Source organism: Vanessa tameamea, chromosome 26 (assembly GCF_037043105.1).
Source record: "Vanessa tameamea isolate UH-Manoa-2023 chromosome 26, ilVanTame1 primary haplotype, whole genome shotgun sequence".
Taxonomy (NCBI): domain Eukaryota; kingdom Metazoa; phylum Arthropoda; class Insecta; order Lepidoptera; family Nymphalidae; genus Vanessa; species Vanessa tameamea.
Genome location: NC_087334.1, coordinates 1,810,428 through 1,835,375, shown reverse-complemented (window position 1 = coordinate 1,835,375; position 24,948 = coordinate 1,810,428). Strand labels below are relative to the sequence as shown.

Sequence of the window (24,948 nt, the reverse complement as noted above, 5' to 3'; positions counted from 1 at the left end):
CTGAGTTGATGCTAGACTGATAATAATGCTTTCTTTTTTAAATAGCCAGCACGTCATTAATCATTTTAAAATACTTCGCCTTTATTGCAACTATATAGGGTTGAAATTTGAATAACCTGATGTGAAATTACCGCAAATGAATATTGTATCTCATCTCAAGAGGAAACATTCATCTGTTTTTAATTCAACGTTAATTATTGATTGATGTTCCATTGCTTGGTTTTTAGGTAGACGTTTGAACATATTCAAAAGAAACGAGTAATGTATGTATTGGTTTACTTATAGTGAAATAAGACATGTGTTTTTTGATACACATGTTTCGAGGCTGTAAAAATAGTTTGATGACGCAAAACTCTAGACGATATACGTGGATTGATATAGTTTAATACGTGAAATATATAAATTTTTATTTTATTTTAATGTTTTACAGTTATATTTGGTTTATTGACAGAACTTTTAGATTTATCCTTTGAACAGATAAGTTTATGTGTTTATGTAGTACAGACGTACTTGAGTATCAAAATAATTTAATTTTAGATATTAAACATTCGAATTATGTTTTTGATGTAAATTATAAATATGAATGTAATTTTAAGACAATTTTCATTGTGATTTTTTTTAGTTCGAAGAATGTATTAATTCTTTTTTGTTTGAAATAATCAGCAAGTATCAAAACTATTCAAAACCTTGAACTAAATGAGTTTCTTCTTGAAGTATCAAACTAGGATTTTTTCAAGAGCAACGTGTGTAGTAATGAGAAATCCCAAAAACTTTATTTCGTCGATAAAACCGTTCCTCTTTTCTAATATTATAAACTCACAAGTGTGCTTGTTGGACATTCACGCACACATCGACAGAGGGTTTTGGTTGATGGTGTTTGTAATATTGAAATAATTTATGTGCTGGGATGGGACATGGGTTAAGTTCTATCACGGAGTAAATGGCGAAGCGTGAAACAAGGGTATAAACTTGAATATTTTTTGATTTATTTATATCAAATTTAATAGGATATTTGTGAATGTAATAAAATCAATATATTCAATTTTTTTCCCCATGCATTTCATTTTAATATAATATTGTAATTTTAATTGTTTAAGTTAAGAAGTGTATAATTAAAAAAATAACAATGATAATAATCAAAATATTCTTTACTCAAGTAGGATCATAAAAGAATTTTTGTATTTAAATTGTAACTACTATCTGAAACTTTCTACAGTACATACTGCCAGTCCGGTTATGTTAGAGGATAGAATATACGCTGAGTGGGTGGTACCTACCCAGACGGACTTGTATATAGCCTTTACGAAAAGTGATTACCTACATTTTTTTTGACATTTGACATGTACATGTTTATGTGAAGTAGTTCAAACCAAGATAGTATGTGAATGAAGTACCAACAGCTTGGGGGGATAGGATAGGAAGCTGCTAGGTAATGACTGATACAAAGTCAAAGTCAAGTATCTTTATTCAATACAGAAGTGTTACAGTTGTTTATTGATAGTTAAAAATCTACCACCGGTTCGGAAACAAACACCTCGGAACTGAGGTGAACCGAGAACCAGCGAAAGAAAGTCATATATTTTCGTTATTTGAAACAGCCTAGAGGCGATCATCTCATTCCCAACGTATGCAATCATTGTATCCTGAATATTATCATACTAGATAAAAACCCGGCTTCGCTCGGGTGAAATAAATAAAACTGAACGAATACATCATTTACTTTTCATGTAACTTTTTTATAAACACTGTTAATATCAATTGTGGTGAAAATTAACAACAATAATTCTTTACACAACTTTCTGAACGCACCCGTAAACGTCAAATATGGCCGCCCGTTGAACTGTCAGGTCATTGAATTTCATGAATTTAATATTGAAATATCATTGAAAATCATAGACCCGCACGAAATTATTATTATAGATTGTTTCAAAAACCAACACTGAATTATAAATTCAAAGTTGTTTATTTTCCTTAAGGCCAATACGTATTAGCTGTAATTATATTAGTTCAGTAATACCCCGACTTACGCAACCTCGACATTCGCGAATTCGGAGTTACACGATTTTTTAATTTTCTAGTCTATTCGTCTTACGGAAAAAAAACTCGTCCATTTTTTTTCTCCACCGAGATTCAGGCGGAATCAGTGCCTGATGAAATTGGTAATTTAGAATAAACTTAAGTGAAAGTTGTGTAATTGGTACGTGATTTGTTTTGTTTAGTCTCGGGTCCCAATTAAACAAGTTTTGTATATATATATAATATATCATATAAAGATATGTAAAATGTACCCCGAGTTACGCGCGTTACTGTACTGTAACAATACTAACTTGGCCAACTTAGAGAGGAGAGCGGTGCTCTTCTCCCGCGGCGCCCGGGGCTCCAGGGTGACGGGCTCCTCCTCCTTCGCCTTGCGCTCGAACACTTCGAACCTCGACTTCACGTCCAGCGAGGCCAGCTCTTCGAGACCTAGGTCCGGCTTGTCAGATGCTGATAGGAAAATATATATTTAGTAATGTATATAGTCAAATAATCTGTCTATAACAAGTAACTCCGACTACTATTAGTTAGACTTAAGTTTATTTATAATAATAGGTATTATTTATTGTCTTTGAAAAATTTAACAAGGTTTATGCTTTAGAATCCATAAATCGTTAATCCCTTACAGGCCTAAGTTTTAATAAACTATAGAAGACGGTTGCGTAGGTAGGTGACACCATCTGATTACATCTATGGTCACTGATGAAAGAAACATATTTTCATGATGACGCAAGCAAAATTATTTTCAAAGATCAAAGAGATCTGAACCTCTCTGATATAAAAGAGGTAAGGAGTTGCACCAAAACATCCAATTCCTGATTTGATTCAAACGAGGGGACGACATTATGATCTCATACTTCTTCAAGAGTAATAACTAAGAAAAATAACAAGATTGTCAATGATTTAAAAGTAATCGATAATGCAGTTTCTGCAATAAATGATAAATAAATAAATATTGGACAACATCACATACATTACTCTGATCCCAATGTAAGTAGCTGAAGCACTTGTGTTATGGAAAATCAGAAGTAACGACGGTACCAGTAACACCCAGACCCAAGACAACATAGAAAACTAATGAACTTTTTCTACATCGACTCGGGCGGGAATCGAACCCGGGACCTCGTAGTGGAGTACCCATGAAAATCGGTGTACACACTACTCGACCACGGCGGTCGTCAAAATCATTGATTGATTTTATTGCAGAATTATTTGAATCCTTTTCCAAATGAAGTCACTCAATTCATAGAAAGAAAAAACAGATTTATATTTTATGTAATAGGTAGTCCCTTAATTCGCCAATGCGCCACCAACCTTGGGAAATAAGATGTTAAGTCCCTTGTGCCTGTAGTTACACTGGCTCACTCACCCTTCAAACAAATACCATGTATTGCTGCTTGGCGGAAGAATATCAGATGAGTGGGTGGTACCTACTCACACGGGTTGGCACAAAGCCCTACCACCAAGTGAAATAATGAATATAATTACCTACATGCAAACACATCTCTATAAACTGAGTATTAAAATCTTGCCAATATATAATTTTTATCGCCGTTCCACTTGAAGCAGGCGTCCAGTATAATATATTTTTAAGTAATGTTAATTTTTGAGTTGATAACTAAAAACTACGAACCTCTAACGACATCTGGTGGCAGCTCAACCGGTTGACTTTCACAGATAATCATTTGATGCTTCTTAGGTGCAGCTGTAACAAAAAATACACACAAATATACACTATTCCTATTAATTAGATAGTTATTTAAATTTTATTTAAATAGTTTTCAAATTTTTGTGCATACTGTGTTCTTCTTTAAGTAATGGTGACACTTAGAATATAATTTTACTCTGTTATATTATATTATTATAATCAGTGTACACATTGTTGAAGAACCAAAAAAAATAAAAAAAATAAAAAATTCCAACCATACAGGAGAAAAGCCAAATAAACAACATTTGACAGCAAATTGACGGCAAATATCATTGGTCGAGAGCTTGAATAAACTGTGATATTCACTTCGGATTTGCGAAAAAATTGCGTTTTGATTGACGAAACTGTTATCGGAATTTTGGAAGTTAAATTAAAGTGGATATAAGTAGTTAAGTGTAATAGTGTTGTATTATAAATAAACATATATTAATCGTAAACCGTTAGTAGTCCACAATATAGATGAGTTATTAGCAAATCGCATGAAATTCGTAAATCTAAGGTTTGTTTATCTTTCTTCCTTTTCATTGGAATAGGCTATACACATATACACGACATAAAAGCATACGATTGTCAATTGTCATTAAATGGAATGCGACTCGAATTAAAACTACGTATCACCGTAAGTTAATAATCAAAATGTCACAAGTGAGAATGTCATCTCATACCAATGCCATAGTTACAGGATGTTATTACAGACCATTTAGATACGTACATACATCAGATTGACTCTTAAATATTGTACATGTAGACTGAGCATATTTTTGCTATAGTTGGTTTTGGTTTAATTGTGCCGGAATTTTTGTGAGTTTTGTCATAGAGACATTTTGAATACTTTCTGGGTCAATAGGATATATTGCGTACATGGGATTTATCTACTTCAAATGGGACATACGGTCACGTTATTTATGTTAAAACTTGAATTAATTGTATTACTTTTAAGTAGAATTTTAGTTGATATTTTATAATATTTTTAATTTGTTTTTATTTAATAGAATTGTGTTCCGAGTTAGATAGGTTAAAATTTGTGCAATTATCTGATTTCCAATTCTGATGTTTAACGTTGAACAATAACATTTTCTGAAAGTGCATACCATCAAAAATATTTAAGTCCGTCACATTAAAAAGACAAAATCCTGAATCTTTGAAATTTTGTCCGTCAATAAATCACAAATTATGGCTACAATAGTTACCATCCATTTCATCGTCGCCGTCCACAGGTTTAGGTTCAAACAGGTGCTTGAAATGCGGCTTGCAATATAAAGTTGTGTGGTCGCTCTGGTACGTCTCCACTCTGAAAATATATATTCATTAAAACCTCGTATCATAGACAAAGGGGATAACGGGGATTGGCAGTTTATTGGCGATGTTAAGATGAAGAAATTTGTATGTCTTACGACGTATATGGGTAGAAGAGACACGACTCAATTTTCTAGTCGTTTTTTTTATTAACCATATTAATATTTTTATTTTATTTTTAATTTCCAATAATCATATAAATTGGAAATGCTTTTTATAAATATTTAAAGGAGCTAAACACGTTTGTTATGTATATTTTTAATTTATATTATGTTTTTGTTTTTGAAAGTATTTTTCTGCCCCGTCCAATTCGCCCGTAAACACAAGAATACACTACTTACTAAGCCATGAATGCACCAACCAGTTCGGGTTATATCCCTAGTAATGCCTGTAATAACCAAAAAATAGTCGAGATGGCTGAGGGGTTAAAATCTTTAAAAATAACGAAGTTTATTCTTCTTAATTTGAATTTATAATTATTTTATTTTAATTTTATAGCTATTGCTATACATTTACCTAAGCCGTTTGTTAAATAATAATAATAAGTAATGCATATAGTTTCTTGAGGGCGTTTCTTTGTAGAATCTACATCCCGAACCAGTGGTAACTTTACATTTAAAACAATTTTGTAAAATTTCGATTCAAAAGTGCTCGTAAAAGCTTACTTGAATACAATATATTGTTGCATTGTTATGATTTTACCAAGTATTCTTTTGGGTTTTTTTTGGTAGTTTCTATCCGTAAAAATGTGAATGTATTGCCTCGACTTACGTAAGTTGCTTATTGCACTGCACACAACGGAAGCACTCCTTGTGCCAGGCTCGTTTTTCAGCCTTGATGCGCTCCATGGCGTACACGGGCCGGGAACATTTTGCACAGGTCGGGTTTTCGTTATCCGCTTTCATCTTCTTGCACAACTTCTCTGAACTCTTCGACTGTTGATTGAAATTTAAATATTATTATTATTAATTTAATTAAATGCGATAAATGATATGGATGATTTAAATTGACCAGCTGAAAACCAGTGCTTTCAATAAGCTCTTTTGTGCCACGATGTTAAACGCGAAATTTGAAATTTTATTCGTCATTAATTGTTTGGATAATATCTGTAGAATTGTTATCATAGAATTAGTAGGTATTTATTTATTTACTTATCATTAAATACCAACTGTTGTTGTTCTGAAGGGGAAATGTTTCTTAGGGTGGGCTTTTTAGTCAAACTTCAGATAACCTTGACTGAATCAAATTAAGCTAGGAACACTAAAGGAAAAGGGTAACATTTATGCTGTGAATAATCGATTAAATGTAATGTAACTTTTGAAGATATTCTGAAAAATAGACAGAATTTGCCAACTATTGCTATGGAAACTCAGATATATATAGGTATTAAAAAATTTAGATATTATAAATGTTTACATTGACTGATAAATTTGGAGACCTTTTTTTTTTTCATAAGTCTTATACCAGAAGATTCAACGCTTTTCGGAACGTTTAATATACAATAATATATAATAAGTAGCTGCGCTTCGAGCGCTTTAAATTAAGACTATTGACGCGAAAAGCGAATTCTTGTTCTATTACTAAATAAGCGAGCTATTTTAAATTGTCTATTAGTTTGATAACGAAAATATTTAAAGTAAGAGAGAGATAGACGATTCTTATATTAATTACTATTTGATAGTGTTTTATTTTCAGTCTTTTCTTCAATATTGACCTTAAATAAATACTAAATCTGTATTATGACACAATATAATTTTTTTAATATTGGAGCAAATTTTGCGGCCAACGTAGCACGGCAAAAGCGACCCCTGAACATGAAGAAGGTACCTCTGGTTTATAGTTTAGTTATAGCGGTACTAGGCATTTAACAAAGATGCGATAATGAAATTATAAATAGCAAAATAAAAGTTATAAATTAATTTAAATAACTGTTTAAAATATAAAAAAAATAAAATAAAACAATCGACGAGGATGGGATTCGAACCCACGCGTGCAGAGCACATTGGATTAGCAGTCCAACGCCTTAACCACTCGGCCACCTCGTCATGTCGACACGTTTCGAAATATACTGTCAATTCCATAAATAGAATGTTTGTGAAACTTGTCTTATAATTTCTAAAATACTTTTTTAATCATTAAAATTAAAAAGGGACTTTTTTTAATTTGTGAATTTGTATTGACTCGTATACCTTAAGACCTTAAGTTCTTGCTTTTGCTAGGAAAAGTGTATCTAATATAAATATTTGGGCATACATATTTCTATATTAATAATAAGAGTATTTAATTATTATCTTGATTCTATAAAAAATTTCTTTAGCATAGTTACAAGATCTTTTTAAATAATTAGATTTACCGACATCGTCAAATCGCCATGATAAATAATATTTCTTAATAGCTTACACAGCTGTTTTGCATGTAAAACTGTTTATGCGAATAATTGTTCGTATTCTATCGAAGTTTCTGGAAAATCATCCATCGATATATTTTAGTTATAATCTATGGTATTGTTATGTTATATAATAGTATTCTACCGGAAATATTTACGTAATTACCAACTGTATTAATAGTCTAGTCGAAGTATGATATGATTAATCAATATTTAGACTACCAGAGAAAAAGATTTTGGAAGGAAAAGGCTTACTTATATTTACTACTTATATTTTTTTCAATGACAACACCGTTTTTTTTAATTCGACTGGGCTATAATTTTTAAGGATAGATTATACATAACTGTATAAGATATTATTTTTATATTACGGCAATAAATTTGTATAATCTGTAATAGTAGGGTGGGCATGAATTATTAAAGAAAAAGAGACAATATTTTATGTTAAACATTCCTAACAAATATCACGAATGATGGTCAACGTAAAAAATAATATAAAATCTTGCTTTCACTTACCACAGATATGGATCCCTCATCCTTATGCCGCCTGGACTTGCTCTTCTTCTTCACTTGCCTCGTTTCCGTCACCACCTCCTGGTAGTGCACCCTGGACTCAGACTGGATGAGGGACTGAGACGCCTCCATCGTGGTAGCCATTGTTTTGGTTCTGGAAATCAAACAGGGATTGGTTAAGTTTTGATGGTACATGTTTATACAGATTAAATATGAGTGCGCTTCGGTGAAGGTGGCTTTTGAATATTTCAATGATTTTATATTTATACTAGGTGGTAGAGCTTTTGGGGTACATGTCAGTCACCTCCTCGTGGTGTACCCTGGGCATGGGGGCCGGCTTGAGCTTGCTCGTCGGGCACTGCTAAGACTGGCGGGAGGGATGTCGCGAGGCCGCTCCTGGTACGGACTGATCGGCGTCAAGGCGGACCATGTGAGTAGCCTCGTTGGCTAGGAGGGAGTGGGAGGGCTCGCTACTCGAGCCTCCCAGGTGTTTTACACCGGCGGTCAGCGGCGGAGCCAACCATCTTATCCGCCGCAGGGCGTCAGCTTCGTTGACGCCCTGCCTCCAGTGACGGACTCGGGGGAGTTCGCTACATTCCCACATGGAGGATGAGGGGGAAGGCGCGCACTAGGCGCGCTTTCCATGAATATTCAGCCGCCTTATGGCGGCTGCCGCTAGTGGGGTCGCGGTTGCATGCCCTTGGCGATTCCGTGGCCCCACCACTCGGCGGCATGGTGGAAACCCGAGGATGGTTTTAGTGGGTAGGACAGGGCATTAGCATTAGCGTGCTCTGGCACGGGGCAATAGGCCCCGGTTTAGTCCCACATACCCGTCCCGGTCCCCCGACCGGGCGGCATGCGTAAATGCATTTCCTCCTCGTTAAACAAAAAAAAAAGGTGGTAGAGCTTTATGCAAGCAAGTCTGGGTAGGTACCACCCACACATCATATATACTACCGCTAAGCAACAATACTTAGTATTGCTGTGTTCCGGTTTAAAGGGTGAGTAAGCCAGTGTAACTAGGGAGATAAAGGCTTAGTTCCCTAGGTCGTTGGCAGTGGCGATGTACAGAATGGTTAATTTTTACGGCGCCAATGTCTATGAACATTGACCAGAACAGGTGACCACTCACCATCGAGTGGGCCATTTGTTCTTCTGCCGACGTATGGTATAAAAAAAACTATTATAAAGGTGTACTAACTAAACTATTTATTCTGTGATATTATATAACAGAGAATTTACTTGTGTACACACACACGTACGAGTCTGAGATAATGCCGAACCGAAGTTAATATAAGAATAAAAAAAAGAAGTTTTAGTCTCTTCTCTTTCTAGCGGTTAAATTTTTATATACTCATTTATATTTAAAATTAGAAGGATATTTCAATAAAATGAAGATATACAAATATAGTTATCTATATAGTCAAATATAAAACGTACGTATATTTTATCTGTCAAAAATACTATATGTCTATTGGTAAACATAGTATCTATGACTAGTTATAAAAAGAGTCAATTAAAAAAAGAAAGAAAAAAACAAATTATTCAACATAAAATTATTTTTAAGTCCTTTGAAGAGGCTAAAATCTATACGAGTTCGGCCTAGTTTAGACGTTACTGTTAGTACTCTGTTACTATAACTATAACACTGTCTAGGATTAGTTTAATGTTTATTTTTGTTATAAAGTAAAATAATGGACCGTAAATGTCCTACTACTCGGAGGTCGCCTTTTCCTTTGAGGGCGGTTAAGTCTAGACTACCACATTGCTTAATGTGGATTGGTGGATTCCAACTCACGTAGTTTGTTTTTAAGACTATTCTACACCGACTAAAAATATGTACACGAATTTGAAACCCATGATCTTCATGAACTAAGCATCACGACTCTTGATTTTCGATTTCAATGACTATACTTAAATAAAGTTGGTAGATTTAAAAAAAATCTACTTGAAATATTATTCATTGGTTTCTTGTCTATATTCATTCATTTCGTAGTGGTAGTTTTACATTTAAATAAACATGTTAAAATATTCAAGTGTGCGGCTTTTTATCGATATCATTGGTTGAGCTTGATATGTCTATGATATTCACTATGAATTTGCAAAAAAATGGCGTTTTAAATGTCGACGAGTGTAAATATAAATAGTTAAGTGTAATTGTGTTATATTATAAATAAATATATATTCATCATAAACTCTTAGTAATGCAGAATATAGCTGAGTTATTAACAAATCGCATGAAACACGTTAATAGTACGTCTAAATGTTAATTTTAAAGCACAAGACAATTATTTACATCGTATGGCGTCGTCTTGTTCCGTTTTCAGTTTGTTTAGACTGCAAAAATAACTCAAAATTCCTAACACTGCGTCCTATTAAATTTTCCAAACCAATAGAAGGAAGTTTATCTCTTAACGAGATATTACGATGTCTATTTATAGGGCAACGTTTTATTGTTACGACCATTTTTATGGCAACACAATTCGCTATTTATACTCTGTACGAATTAAAATTGTAATCTGATACATACTTTTTTTTAATAAAATCAGATGCCGAGGATATTGCGATGTTTTGTTGTTACCTCTTCACGCTTAATACGCTGGACCGATTTAGATGATATTTGGTATGGCGATAGTTTGAGTCCCGGGGACTACATATAGGATATAGGCTACTTTTCTTTTAAGTCACCCTTCGAGGGGTTAAAATGGAATGTGACGGCTTGTGTGCTATAGGGTCAAGTTTTATAATTTTTGCACGAGTAAAGCCGCAGATTTAGCTAGAAATACAATAATAAAATTTATTCAAATTTCCAGTTTCCAAGAGATAATCGGGATCGGGCAAGTGTTAGGTATCCTACGCTCTTTCTGTACCCCTGATAACGTTGGAAAATTTCATGATAATCCGTTGTGTAGTTAAGTCGGGAAAGCGTAACAAACAGACTAACTTTTCGCATTAATAATATTAGTTGGAATAGCAAGTTGAATACAAAAATAAATAAATACATAAGTTACTCTACATTTTTCAATTGCTACTCAACAGATAGGTCTTCTACCGAAATCTATACCAATTTTATAAAAAGAGAAAATTTATTTGTTTATGCAGGGGTCACATACAAACAAATGAACGGTAAATAATTTTTGTTTGTTGAGCCGAGATGGCCCAGATTTAACCGATTAAGATGCACTCTTTCTAACCACTGGTTGCAGGTTCCAGCCCAGGCAAGCACCGAATTTTCATGTGCTTAATTTATGTTTATAATTCATCTCGTGCTCGGCCATGGAGGAAAACATCGTGTCTAATTTCAGCGAAATTCTGCCACATGTGTATCCACCAACCCGCATTGGAGTAGCGTGGTGCTCCAAAACCTTCTCCTCAAAGGGAGAGGAGGCCTTAGCCCTAAAGTGGGATATTTACAGGCTGTCAATGTATGGAGGGGTAATTCCCCAGAACTAAAGAACAAGTACCTTTTTTCCAACGCTCGAAAGCTACAAATTCCTAAATATAATATATTTATGATATACATTATATTGATATTATATAATTTTCTTTTATTACTGTGCGATGTCGGGTCTCTAACAAAATATAAGTAGAAGTTAAGCACATGGAAAGTCAGCGTTGGGTGACGGGTTTGACTAAGATAATTAAATAATTCTTACAGTTGAAACCTTGAAATAATGAAGTGCGAATCAATCGATACTAACATTATAAATGTGAAAGTCTGTCTGACTGTTACTCTTTGAAATTTTGAACATCTGACGATCAAGTCCTATAACGATGGCAAGCCGCGGGCGACAACTATATTGTATCTGCTTGTAATATAATAGCACGACGCGATCATTTTCTAGTAAATAGAAATTATGGTTCTATAGGGAAATGTTGCCAGCATTCTAAAATGCTTGCATCATTTGTTAATAAGTTATTTTTAGTTACGTTTTTAATAAATATATTTTTTGTGTGGTTTTAATCGTCTTAAACGTTTCTGCTCCCAGTGGGCTCTAGTATAATGTTAGTATACAAACAATTCCAACTCCTCAACAATTATCCTACCGAAACTTTTCAAATCCCACTGGCAGTTCCAGAGATTATCGCGTTCAATATAATATTAGTATATAATGCCATATAAAGCTCGAGGAAATAACATCTCGAATATTCTTATATCAGATATACCCCCTGACGAATAATGCGCGTGGGCATCCTAGATGACTGGGTCGCACGTTGACTTTTCACTCGACTTATTTATAGGGACCATTACGTTCATCTGTATCATATAATGTCCATCTGAATACGTAACACGTTGCAGACATATTTATATCAGAAGATTTTTTTTTAGTTATATTTTCTTTAATTAGGCAAACGAGATATATTTAAAGTTTAACACGTTATTTCATAATGTCTGTTTAATTTATCGTCTGTTTTTTTTTGTTATTTTTCAAATAGCAATGGAGTTTTGATGCTGTTTGTTTGTATTTTTATGCATCATGCTGCTGTTTATATCTGTATTAATAATCAACATTAGTTGACGATATAATTTGACAATATATCGATTTATCGTCTAAAGAGTCAAACACTTGTTGTATGGGATATCCTATAATAAATTTGGTACAGTTTTAAATAGTATTTTCGCATAAAATAATATCTTTAGCTGGCTTGCCTCACATTTTTTTCACTTCACATTGCCATTACGAATCTTACGCAAACTTTTTTTGCCCAAAGTGATACGATAAGAACTCTTGACAAAAATCGATCATCCTGCTATTACAGAGCCTTTTGAAACTAGACGTGAGTATGCAAAAAGATCTGTTTCACGTCAGGGAAATTACGTTAAATGAGGAAGCTGCAGCAGAAGGTGCTGAAATGAATAAGAGGCGTAAATACTGGTTTCTGATCCATATCTTCTTGTCGCTTGCAGTTGAACTACTTGGAGCAATCGTGCAAAACCAAATCTCAAAGATGTACCCCGCCTGTATCGGTTTTAAGAAACTGGTTCGTGTTTTGGTCAGAAAATATCGTTTTGTGGATGATAATGAACAAAGTATGTATCATATTAAAAACTCAAAAGTGCACGACCTTTGTTTAAGTCATTTGTAAATTGTTAACAATTTTGACGATTCTTAGATTCTACAACTAAAAAGTACATCCTGTCTTAGAATAAGAATAAAAAAGAAAAATTAACTTGTACATATGCTAGTTTAACTACTTTCGCTCAGAAAGAATCTTGTTTAGCCATTTATATCAACAGAAAGCAACAGTGTTAGGTTGTTTTAAGGCAAAGTACACGGTACACATCACGGGCAAATAGTTTATACAAATAAATTAATGTCGAAATTGAAATTTCATCCTTATTTTAGCGTGTTAAAATCATTTGTTTTTTTATGTAGTTTAAAAATAACATTCACAAACACAATCTCATGTTTCACCAAACATTTTATTTTATCTGTGCATACAGTGACGGAAAAAAGCGCGAGAATTACCTACGTTCGTTATTTAAACTGTAAGATTAACCAGCAACGAATATTTTAGCGGATCGTAATATGCTATTTACAATTTCAATCGAAGGTGGTCAAACTTAACAAATAAATTGAGTCTTATTTGAAACGTGCCAATCAAGGTTTCGTGAGAAGTAAATAAAGTTTCTACTAACATTTACTTAGAAGAATTCTTACTTAAAACAAATATATAAAATGTATACGTATTTCTATCACAGTCTAATCAAAAAGAGTAATGCGTCCTTTAAGAGTTTAATGTTAAAAAATTGGTTTTGATCTATATAACGAAAAAAAACAAAAAAAAATTTAGGGAGTAGATATGTAGAAAAGAATTCGTCCTTGTTTTTTCTTTTCGACCCGTAGTTAACGGCGAAATGATAATGGTTAATACATATTTTAAGTGTCTTTTGGTGAAATGGCACTTCATAAAATTACCTCCACGGCTTTCATTATAAATCAAAATATTTTTTATTCAAGTAGGCTCATAAAAGCACTTTAATTCATCATCGTACAATGATTAATTAAATTTAAAGCTACTACCGGTTCGGAAAGTAGATTCCACCGAGAAGAACCGCCAAATAACTCAGTAGTTACTCTTTTCACCAATTTAATCACAGAGTCTGTCAGTAAACAACATTTTTTTTTATGTAAACATTACAAATGTTCAGTTAATCATTGATTAATCTCTTTCCAACAACATTGATTTGACATTCGAGTGTAAAAGACATCCTAACATCACAAGCAAAAATTATAGGTTAAGGCGTTTATTTATGTCTAAAATAACTCCTTTCTATAGTTTAAATTACTTTAATTTTATTTATTAAAAAGTCACACTTAACTGTTATTTTATCGATTTATATTTATCTTTGTGATCTGCTATCAAACACACGCCATTTTATTTTTCCTCCAATATTTTTTAAAGCCCGCCAAAACTTTTTCCACAGATAATAAAATCTCAGGTTGTCATAAGAAGCTGTTTCAAATAACTAAAATGTAATTATCATTGTATATGGAAAACGGTTAAAAAAAAAAAATATATATATCCCGCTGAGTTTCTTTCGCCGGTTCTTCTCAGGTCCGAGGTGCTAAATTCCGAACCGGTAGTAGATTTTTGACAATCAATAAGCAAGTGTAAACACTTATAATTTATAAATTTTTTTTGTCATTGGTAACATTTGGAAGTGATACGCTATACAGACGAATAAATCCTTCAAATATTATAGACAATGCCTTAAGTGACACTTGTTGACATTTCATAATCGTGTTTATAATCGAGTTTTGATTAAGCTCCACAGAATAAATCCCCAGGTTTCGCTTTCTTACGATATGCGCCTAGATATTACTTTTCACACCTTATGGGCTCTGGAGTTAGAAATATTGCGTAAAAATAGCCGGTGTTAGTATCAAGCGATTCGCATTCAGCGATTTTCCCGTCCCGACGTATTTCAAAGTATTCATTTCGTTGTTTACTTGTATATTTGGACGGAGTGGGTGGAACTTGGCCAGAGGAATTTCTACACTGTTTCGTATTAATATTCCGATCTTCGTATATTTTGTTACATTTTACATTATTTGCCGTTTGAGATAAAAAGACTGACACCGATTGACCGATCTCCGCGACTGTAAGGCACATTTACGATTTTTTATTTAGGTTTTATACAATCGATATTGTTGTAAATTGTAACCAGTAGAGCTGAAGCGCTTTATTTTTTATACCGTTGAACCGATCGCCACGACTATAGGTTACCTATTATTATAAACAAGCGAATATCTGATGCTTTAATTATTACATTAGGGTAGTCCCTCACAGAGCATCCGCTTGTAATGTAAAAATCAATTCAATTTTGAGCATTACTAACAGTACTGTCTCACTGACTGACTGTAAAGCAATGCTCCCGGATTCGCCTGCAGTCTTACAATGTCGGGCAAATAGTATCGTTAGTGGTTGCATAATGTTATGCTCAGATCTTCTCACTCACTTATGCAATGGTCGAATTTCAGTTACTATACAGGCGAATGTTTACAGTGAGGGTCTACCTTTATAGTATGTAGTTATGTATTGGACATAAAGATGTTTTCATTTATTTCGATGTGGCGGCGCTAGATGGCACTGTTTTATTTTTAATTAAGTTAAAAAAATGGTGTCGTATTTTTATGTTAGTTTATAAAATAGTATTGTTTGAAATACAGTTTAATTAAATATGTGTGTAAGTTTATTAAGAAAATATAATAGTATATTTACCGTTACTGTAATTTCACAGTTGATTATCTGTGCACGACAGTTATAAATGGTAACACTTGCCGTAGGAAGACATTGATTGCCATATTGATGGAAGATCAACGGCCGCTGTTAAATGAACAAAACATACTTTTACTTTAAATTAATATAATTAAAGTAAAGTAATAATTAAGTTATATCTGCCTCATTGCTGGGCAAACGTAACGTTTTAATTTGATATATGCAGGTTATAACGATGTTTTCCTTCACAAAATAAATCGTACAATCCAAATTAATCAAATGAAAAGTAATGCTCGTTCGAGTTTGAACCCGCAATCGTCGCAATTTCTGAGTCATCTCTTTTAAAAGCGTTATTCATTGATATCCCAGAACATTATCACTTTGCTTTTTACGAAAGAACAAATATTTGGTCTGGTGCCAAAAAGGCCTATATCACTATCCCTTCATTTTCGTTATCGGAACATAAACAATGAACTGATGCTGATTGTTGTATATAACATATGTCTTTTTGTGTATTTTGTGAAAACTAGTTGTGTCGCCCGTGCGTTCTTGTTAGGGGTTGGTCGTCAGGTGCTAAGCTTCAAAAGTATGACCTTGGAGTATATGCCAAATTTAATCAAATCCAGTTCAGACGTTTGCACTTGAAAGATAAACAGACAGAGTTACTTTCGCGTCTATAGTATACGACTGTATGATGTACTTAGGAAGTTTAAGCTCTAAAGCCCCAAAAGTATCGTATTATTACAAAATAGAATTGCATTTAAAAAATCCGTTTATGTCAATCGTACACGAGCGGTATTTATAGTCTAAATTAAATAACGGTACCATCTTGTTACGGTCAAAACCATCTTTCATACAGCCATGCAATTAATTGACACGATTACTTTAATTTGTGCGAAAGCGTGCAAATACGCAATTTTGCATTCCAGTTTTTTGCTCACCACCACCGACTTTCATAGGAATGGTAATGTGATCACTTTTCCGATACGAGTATAGTATAATTAATTATATACCATTAGTCGGACTAAATGCTGTCATATTTTACGTCTGTGTGTGTTTAATCGATTAGAATTAAAAGATATGAGTCCACCGGGCCCTGGGCTGAAGCCCAAAAAGCCATATGGTAGATCCGGCCCTGACGTGTCGCATTTCTCACAAACTTAGCTCGCGTGACACGAGGTGATATCAGTCTTACAAACAATTTGATCAAAATCAAAATATAATTTATTCAAGGACTATTACAAGCTATTTTGAATCGCCATTTTACAGAATCGTATTAAAAATAAAGCTACCACCGGTTCGGAATGTAGATTCTAAAAAGAACCGGCAAGGAACTCATAAGTCGAAACCATATCTTTCGGCAATTCGTATGATAGGCTCATTCTCCCCCTTTTCAAACGAGGTACATATTACTCTTTAACACGATGTAGCAACAAAAAATTGTGTTTTCAATAATGTGTATAAAACTTCTTTTTTTTCGACCGACTTCTTTAAGATCGTCTGATCGCGTATGTGTGACCGTGGTATTAAATATTTCGTCGCCATCACATCGCTCGTTCGAGCAACGTGTGCTATCAGCCGTAACGATCAAGGTTTCATTGAATTATGCATTTAATTATTGAATATTAAACATAATTATTAATAATTGCAGTCATTGTTTCTGTTTAAATACATTTCGTTTGAACGATAGCTTAAATAATAAGAAACATGTATTGAAAATGAACTGAGCCAATAAATTAAAAAAAAAAATACGGAAAATTTGAATCGAAAATAAACTTACTTATTGCTAAATCTCTGTTGTTCAAATACTGAGATAATTTAATAAAACAAACAGTGAGTTTTATAAGCAAGTGTTTTCAAGTTTCACGCTTGATTGACGAGAAGAGTTTTTGAACTAATTTCTTGTATCGTTACGATTCCATCGCTAAAATTAATTAAAGAAAACGCATAGTATTCATCTCCCTTAAATTATCTTTACAACGTCATGCAAACTATCTGGATTCCGTGAACTCACAACAATATTAGAATGAAAATATTTGCCGAAATGAGGCATAAAAAAACTTCGATCTGTAAAACACACACGTATTCCTTCCAAAATGGACACAACTAATTTTCCTCCGAAAAATGATCAACCGATCTGAAATTCCTGCACTAATAAATTCGTCCGGTTTGACTATTCCAGAAATATTCAACGTGATAGTTCAAAGCGATTCGTAGGGTATTTAAATCATATATATCAGATTTGTATGTCGTTTTCACCTGAGCACTTGGCAACACGCCTTGGGTAAAATTAACCAGCTCGCAATACAGAAGGGCATAGGGTAATTTGCAACACGGTTCAATTTTGAGCAATCTTAAGGGTTAATTGTCAAGTGTGGAATTCTTTTGACGAATACGGATTAACTAAAAAAATAATCTGTTAAGAATGTTTGGTAGTATTTTTGCGGTTGAAAATTAATTGGTTTGTAGTGAAGATAAAATTTATAAAATCGATCACATACAGAAGAAAAAGTTTGGAAAGGAACATAAATATTAATTATATTTATATTTTTTTTTTTAAGAAAGTAGTCGTTTAAAAATAAATATACTTACACAATGGCACGAGAAATAATTAAAAATAGAAATTTACTGAACGTAAATAAAGTAATAAATATTTAATGTGTTATGTATTACTGGTCTACTGGTACGATATTTATGAGTTATTTTTTGCTTAAATATTAATCAAACCATTTTCATTCTCAAATGTTTTCGAATTTTCATTCAATCATTCCTATTTATTATTTCAAATTTGAATTTGGAATCTCTTTATATTTCGTAATGCATAAAGGAAGTCTCAAACGTATTTGCGAGTTCAAATATAAAAATAAACATTTAAACTTCAATCGTCCGAACCAAGAAACTCTAAGCGTCATTGTGTCTCGAATTATGAGTTCAACACCCGAAATCCGGGGTGTATTCGCAAGTGGCAACACCGACGCACCTGCAACGATGCGCTGGCGCAGGCGATTGGTTAATTTTAGAAACTGTTATGTCACGACAATGCAGTGTACATCGTATACATACGTTTCCTGGTTGCATTTGGATTAAGTCGGGCAATGAAATGATGTGTCAGGTAAAATTACAATGGGTTTATAATGAACATTGTTTTGTTGATGGATATATTTAACACTCTAGATATATTTTTAATATGTAACTGTTTTCTAAACGCAGAAAAACTAAATATAAATTTCGTCCGTCTATACAAATATCATGTGATAACTTCGTATTATTAATGGTTACAACTAAATTGACTGAGATTTAAAAAAAATAACGGTATCCCAGGAAAATGTAGGATTTTAATCCATTACACTGTTACATTAAAAATTATTTTTATAATTTTAACTTTTTTTTTTAAATTATATAAAACGTCACAAAAGTGCCAATTCGCTAAAATCCGTGTCGTTAACCCATTTCCCACTTATACATATTGCTAGCTCAATACATCATTTTGGCATTTACTGTGAATTTAAATAATAAAATAAATTATATTTATTTTATCAGTGCAGTGAAATCATTAATAAAATTAGATTTTATTATCTAATTCGTTTGTTATATTTGTTTGGAAGTTATTTCGCATCGTTTCGGATTAATTTATTAGCTGTCATCCAATTTAAGGGCTAGTATTTGTATGGAAATGCCTTATAATTAAGGCTTAAAGCTTAAGGCTCTTATTAAATAAAATAATTATTCCATAATTATTTCTTTGATTTAAATATAAATATAATTCCCATTTAATTTTGGTGGTTATACTGGCCACATTCCCGCAATCTTTCAAAGTTTCAAGAACTTTCGATTTCCTTCTTTTTGCATGTTTACATCTTCGGTTTAACACCGAATTCAAACTTCAAATTCGGTATATTGAATATATTTATAATGGAGTATTGAAGTTTGATAAAACTTTATACAACACATTTCTACCGACTTTAAAAAAAAATATTTTTGACCCATTGGAATGATTCACCGGAGTTGAAATCGTCATTTAAAGTAAGCAGGACTTTAAACCTCCAGAAGGAGGTTTTTTTTTTACCCACCACATGGATTTGAAATATTAAGTGTGGACGGCTGCAGTTTCCTGGTTGAGGGCGTCCAGATAGCTGCTGGTGCAACTCCGAGGATGGCATGCCTGTTCCCTTACATATAAACCATATCCATGTGTAGCTGGAAATTTGGTGATGTACCCACTTTAATTTTTTATACAAACTTGGTTACACCGGCCTGGCGAACGGTGTACTAAATAATTAAATATACAATCTTTGAATCGTCAGTGGCGCCTAAATTTTAATATTTAATAAGATAAATCATAATGCATTGAGTTTTCAAACATTCCTTTTATCCCAAGTGACCCACGCTGAGTCTAGCTGGTATATTTTTTTAATTATCTATAGTACAAAAGCTGTAACTAAATTGAGTAACTAAACTTATTGTAAGATTTATAAATTTTGGTTTCTGCAATTATATAGTTATATAACAAAACAGTTTTCTTCAAATCCATACCCACAGAAAAAAGATAACAACACAAAAAAATATATTGAAAAATACTGCCTTTATTTAACAATGACAATATTCGAATGTCCGAATGCAATGCAAAAATAGCTATTAAACCTTTTTGTATTTGCTCTAATCTAAAATTCAACAGATAAAAAAGGATATTATCAAATATTTCTACTGTTGTAATTTGTTTAATAATGTTGCTATATAATTGTGACTTTTTATACAAGAAAAAGGCATCAAATCTATTTTCAGTTAGTGATTAGTCTACATACATAGGTACTAACGTATTTTGTAGTGAACATGTTTTTTGTAGATAAGGTACGTAGTAAGAGAATCTAGGTCTTGCAGAGATAAAAGTATCACGACTTAAGTGGTAAGTTATGCTCTCATTATTCATTGTAAATGTAGGCAACATTAATAACATCAATCAGTTAATTATATAAATACGTTTAAAAGTAAGTGGATAATTGTAAAAAGGGGGGTTTTTATACTAAACTAGCGATCCACCCGGCTTCGCATGGGTGCAATGCTGATACTAAATATATTAAAGAATGTGTGTTCACAGTTTTGCAGTCGTGAGACAATACAAACCGCTATGTCACTGCGTTTTGAATCTGTAATATCTTCGAAAATATACATTTAAATTACACGCTGTAAATGCCCATATTTATCTATATAAAATATACAATGTATTTAAGGTACTTAATTGGATAAGGATTAATGCTGTATTGCTTAAAATCGCTTCGAAAATAAGCCATTATTTCTCGTAAAAAGTAAAGGATAAAAAATGGTTATTGTGGGTTATCCCTTAGAGATAGACATACACCTTTTAAGGTGTACAATACTGTAGTACATTATCGTCGTAGTACAACGGTCGTTGGGTTCAGTGAGCGTTAGTAATGTAAGCGCAAAAAATGTGATTATTTATGACATCACTTTAAAAATCTCTAAAATAATAATAATTTTAAAGATCGAAGCATACACAGGGACAGAGCGGTAAGCGACTTTGTTTTATACTATGTAATGATGTAGGCAAGAACTATCGAAAAATAATGAACGGCGCATATAGTTTTTTAAATAATGGGCTAATTTCATATTAAAAATGTAATGCATATTTTGATACATATAGTCCTTTGTACACAAAAATTGTTCATAAAATACCACCCACTTATCAGATATTTTACCGCCAAACAACTTAGTATTGTTTTGTTCCGGTTTGAAAGGTGAGCTAGTGCAGTTACACTATAAGATGTTATGTCCCTTGTGCACCTTAGTTCTCAAGGCTGATGGCGCATTGGTTAAGAAATGGTTAATATTACTAACAGCATCATTGTCTATAGGTGGTCCATTTGCTCTTCCTCCAACCTATATAAAAATGTTAACATTTCGCACTTAATATACAAAACTAAATTACGAAATTATAGATACTTCGACGTTCTTTTTTCCTTTTTACTTATAATAAAATGGTTTAAAAGAGTTCCGCTGTTATAGGTTAGATATTATATTATGTGACGGACACTAATGGTTACTCATATTTGGCGAAATGGTATTTAATTCACGTTAGGGTGACGTTTTAATTCAAACGTTATATTTCAAATTTGACCTTGGAATTTGGCTCTTATTGTATTCAAAATAAATCACACTATAATCAACCTATAACGCGTTATGGATACATGTCGCAAAATTCATGTTATGGTATTTATTTATAACAATAACTGATAAACACCACAAATCTGTGTCGTGGTTCGAGCTCTAATTCCTGCAATCATAGCACAACGGACACGTCGAGAGAGAAAGAGATAGAAGAGAAAAGAAACTAGAAGTAGGTATAATAAAATCTATCATTAAACTCTTAAGTTGCTGACGATTCGCTATCATAATATATAATTTGTAAACCCATCGGAATCACTATTCATAAATCTACCGATTTTTCTTAAATGTTTTTTACTATTTATCTGTGACTGTCTTTAACTTTTAAACAGATGTCCAAACTTAAAAATTCATATTTAAACATACAAACCCTTATCAACAGTTTCATCGTTTCATTTTGAAAACGCTGTCTCTCACTCATAAAGATCAAACCGACATTTTTCACACCGACTTTAATTCCGGAGTTCAACAACTTAGGTGATGGAATTTCACAGATGACTTTTCCAATGGTCCATTGCTCATTACCCGACTACACACCGATTCGCATATTTCAAACCTCAATAATGACGAAATTCATCGCCTATTTTACCACCAAAAGACGTAAATTTTTAAATATCCTTTTTTTAGTATTTTTCTGTTTTTCATCCTGATAGTGGTTTTGGCTATGCGTTGTATATCGGTAATTTTAAAATTTTATTAAGTAGATAAATGCTTACCTAGGTCTCTTGGTCTAGTGGCTACTTGGCTAGGTCAAAGCTAGTGCCAATGAAAAGTTAAAAATTAAAACTAGGTTTTTTGTCGAGGAATAATCTTACTAAAAACTCGGAGCCTGAAACTTGAGTACTATAAATACTCTGTTCCTGTTGACATGTTGACATCTCTGTTGCTCCAGAGGCAGAACTCTACGATTTTGTTGGATTAGCCTGCCTAAGAGTGTGAGAATAGAAATTGCACTTGTTTTGCAGTCATACTTAGAACTTTAATGTTATAGTACCGTGCACTGTTGGTTAATATATCTTGATTCGTCAGGAGATCATCATTACGGGGTTGTATTCCAAGTATTTTTATTTCCTGACAACCGATGTGTACAACTAATTGATCACTTAAACGTAAAATGAAAATTAATTTAATACCTTTAAAATAAATAACGAGATAACATAATTACAGTATTCTTTAATTAACTATAAAAAATTTGGGCGTTAAACGGTTGTGTCAATTATTTTATGTCTTGTTTTTAAAAATAATTTTAAAAGCATTTTTTTAATTTGATGCAATCTCATTTTGTTTTACGATATTTTGAGATTTAATGGTTTTTTTAAAGTTTATTATCCTTGTATCCCATCTATACACATAACTGGACACATAAAATAGAATAACTTGCAATTCTTTGTATAAAGTCTTTGCTAGTATGTATTCTTTTGCAGAACAAAAAAAACGGATACAGTAGTTTGTTTTTTCGACATCTTGTCTGATTATGTCTCCCGTTGTCTTACACAACTTTGTAAAAATAATCAAATAGTTTGTAAATAACGCACTGCTGAACGAAGACCAGCAGGCTGCTAATGGGAACGGTAAAAGGTCCTGAGGAATATTAACACTTATCCCTTTCGAGTATTTTTTCGTTTATTTCTTTGTATCCAAATTTATATTATTTTTAAGAGATTATGGACATCATTGGTGATAAAGCTAATTTCACCACTCAGTCAATTACTTTCGCTCAATACTGGTTTATCGATGAATACGGCATTATTGTTACTTATACCACACAAAGGTTTTCGTTATCATAACATTCAGACGAGACAAAGGCGCGACTGAATCATGAGGTGCAAGTTTTAAACCATACAACTTCAGCGTTTGTAGGATTACTGGTCAAGTTAAACGTTTTTATCATATCGAACGAAATGTAAATTTGAAATTCGACATATTACTTGTTCGTCAAAATGACTCCAATCGAGCACAATTCTCAGTTTCCAAAAAAAAGTATGTACATGAGACTGTCACGCTACATGTCTGCTGGAAAATTTTCGTACATAGTAACAGCCTCTAATGGTCCCACAGTTGAGCTTAAGTCTCTCCCATGTGACATTTTACACATGCAAACCCTGGTTCTGGTGAAATTGGTTCTTGGTCTGCAACCAGCAATCTTAGGTTTATATTAAAGGTGAACGATAAAGATTAGGATTATATAAAAGGTGAAGTTTGTTTTTCTAAAATTTCGCATTGAAATTTATAAAGATATTTATGTCAATGTAGTCTAAACACAATAATATACATTTAAAACGTCTTATGACCCATTTGAAAAAGTTCCAATAAGGATTGCATAATTCTTACCTCAAGAATCGTATATGTTACGTCAACAAACAATAGAGATAGACGTTCTAGCTATTGGATACATTTTTTCTAACTTTATATATAGACATTGACAAAAAATTTACCATGAATCCAAAGAGTTTAAATCTCAGTATTTTTTAATTGTAGGTATATATACGACTCAAACCTTGTGATTTGAACCAAAAAGATTGATGGGTACTATGGTAAAAATATAGGGCAACCCAAAATATACAAAAATATTATATTACAAATTTGCATGTGACATGCATCGTGATCGGATTGATGAAGGAAAGAAAATTTTAATCGCTTCGTTTCGAATCAAGTGCATTGCGTGCATGTATAAGTAAATTTTTTATCTACTACAATTTTCGTTAAAACTGTTACTTTTGACGTTTTCTATGAACACAGGTTCGAGACAAACACTAGTGTAGAATGGCCCCATCTAACTAATAGACGATTTAATTACTTACATCCCATAACGGATTTTTGTAAAAAAATCATCCCGCTAAACTTGATCGGTTTAATCTGTAGAATGTAAGTCAGTCGGTAATTTTAATTTTTTACTATGTAAAACTCCACAGATGTTTTTTCCGTGCGTTTGGAATATCTTTTCTATTGTTTTGATTTATAGTTTTAATATTTTTAATTCCAATTTTAAGATTAATGATAACCATGCAAACTTAAATTTGACTCTAATCCTGTAAGAGACTTTAGAGGAGGAGTTGTCGGTCTGTTTTCTGGTATCCAACTTATAGACCTATAAATGTCTAGA

The 24,948-nt window shown here is 32.8% G+C and overlaps 1 protein-coding gene and 1 non-coding gene across 2 annotated transcripts in view; both read right to left on the bottom strand.

Moving 5' to 3' along the window:
* Nucleotides 1-24,948, bottom strand: part of LOC113398396 (uncharacterized protein) — a 39,621-nt gene that overhangs the window by 9,320 nt on the left and 5,353 nt on the right. The window contains exons 2-6 of the mRNA XM_026637129.2: nucleotides 7,944-8,094; nucleotides 5,813-5,976; nucleotides 4,936-5,036; nucleotides 3,671-3,742; nucleotides 2,328-2,487 (exon numbers count right to left, since the gene is read on the bottom strand). Of these exons, the coding sequence (XP_026492914.1) occupies nucleotides 2,328-2,487; nucleotides 3,671-3,742; nucleotides 4,936-5,036; nucleotides 5,813-5,976; nucleotides 7,944-8,084 (638 nt within the window). The 5' untranslated portion in view covers nucleotides 8,085-8,094. The remainder of the gene's footprint in view (nucleotides 1-2,327; nucleotides 2,488-3,670; nucleotides 3,743-4,935; nucleotides 5,037-5,812; nucleotides 5,977-7,943; nucleotides 8,095-24,948) is intronic.
* On the bottom strand, nucleotides 7,005-7,086 carry Trnas-gcu (transfer RNA serine (anticodon GCU)). Its single transcript has one exon. It is a non-coding gene; the product is annotated as a tRNA-Ser (tRNA).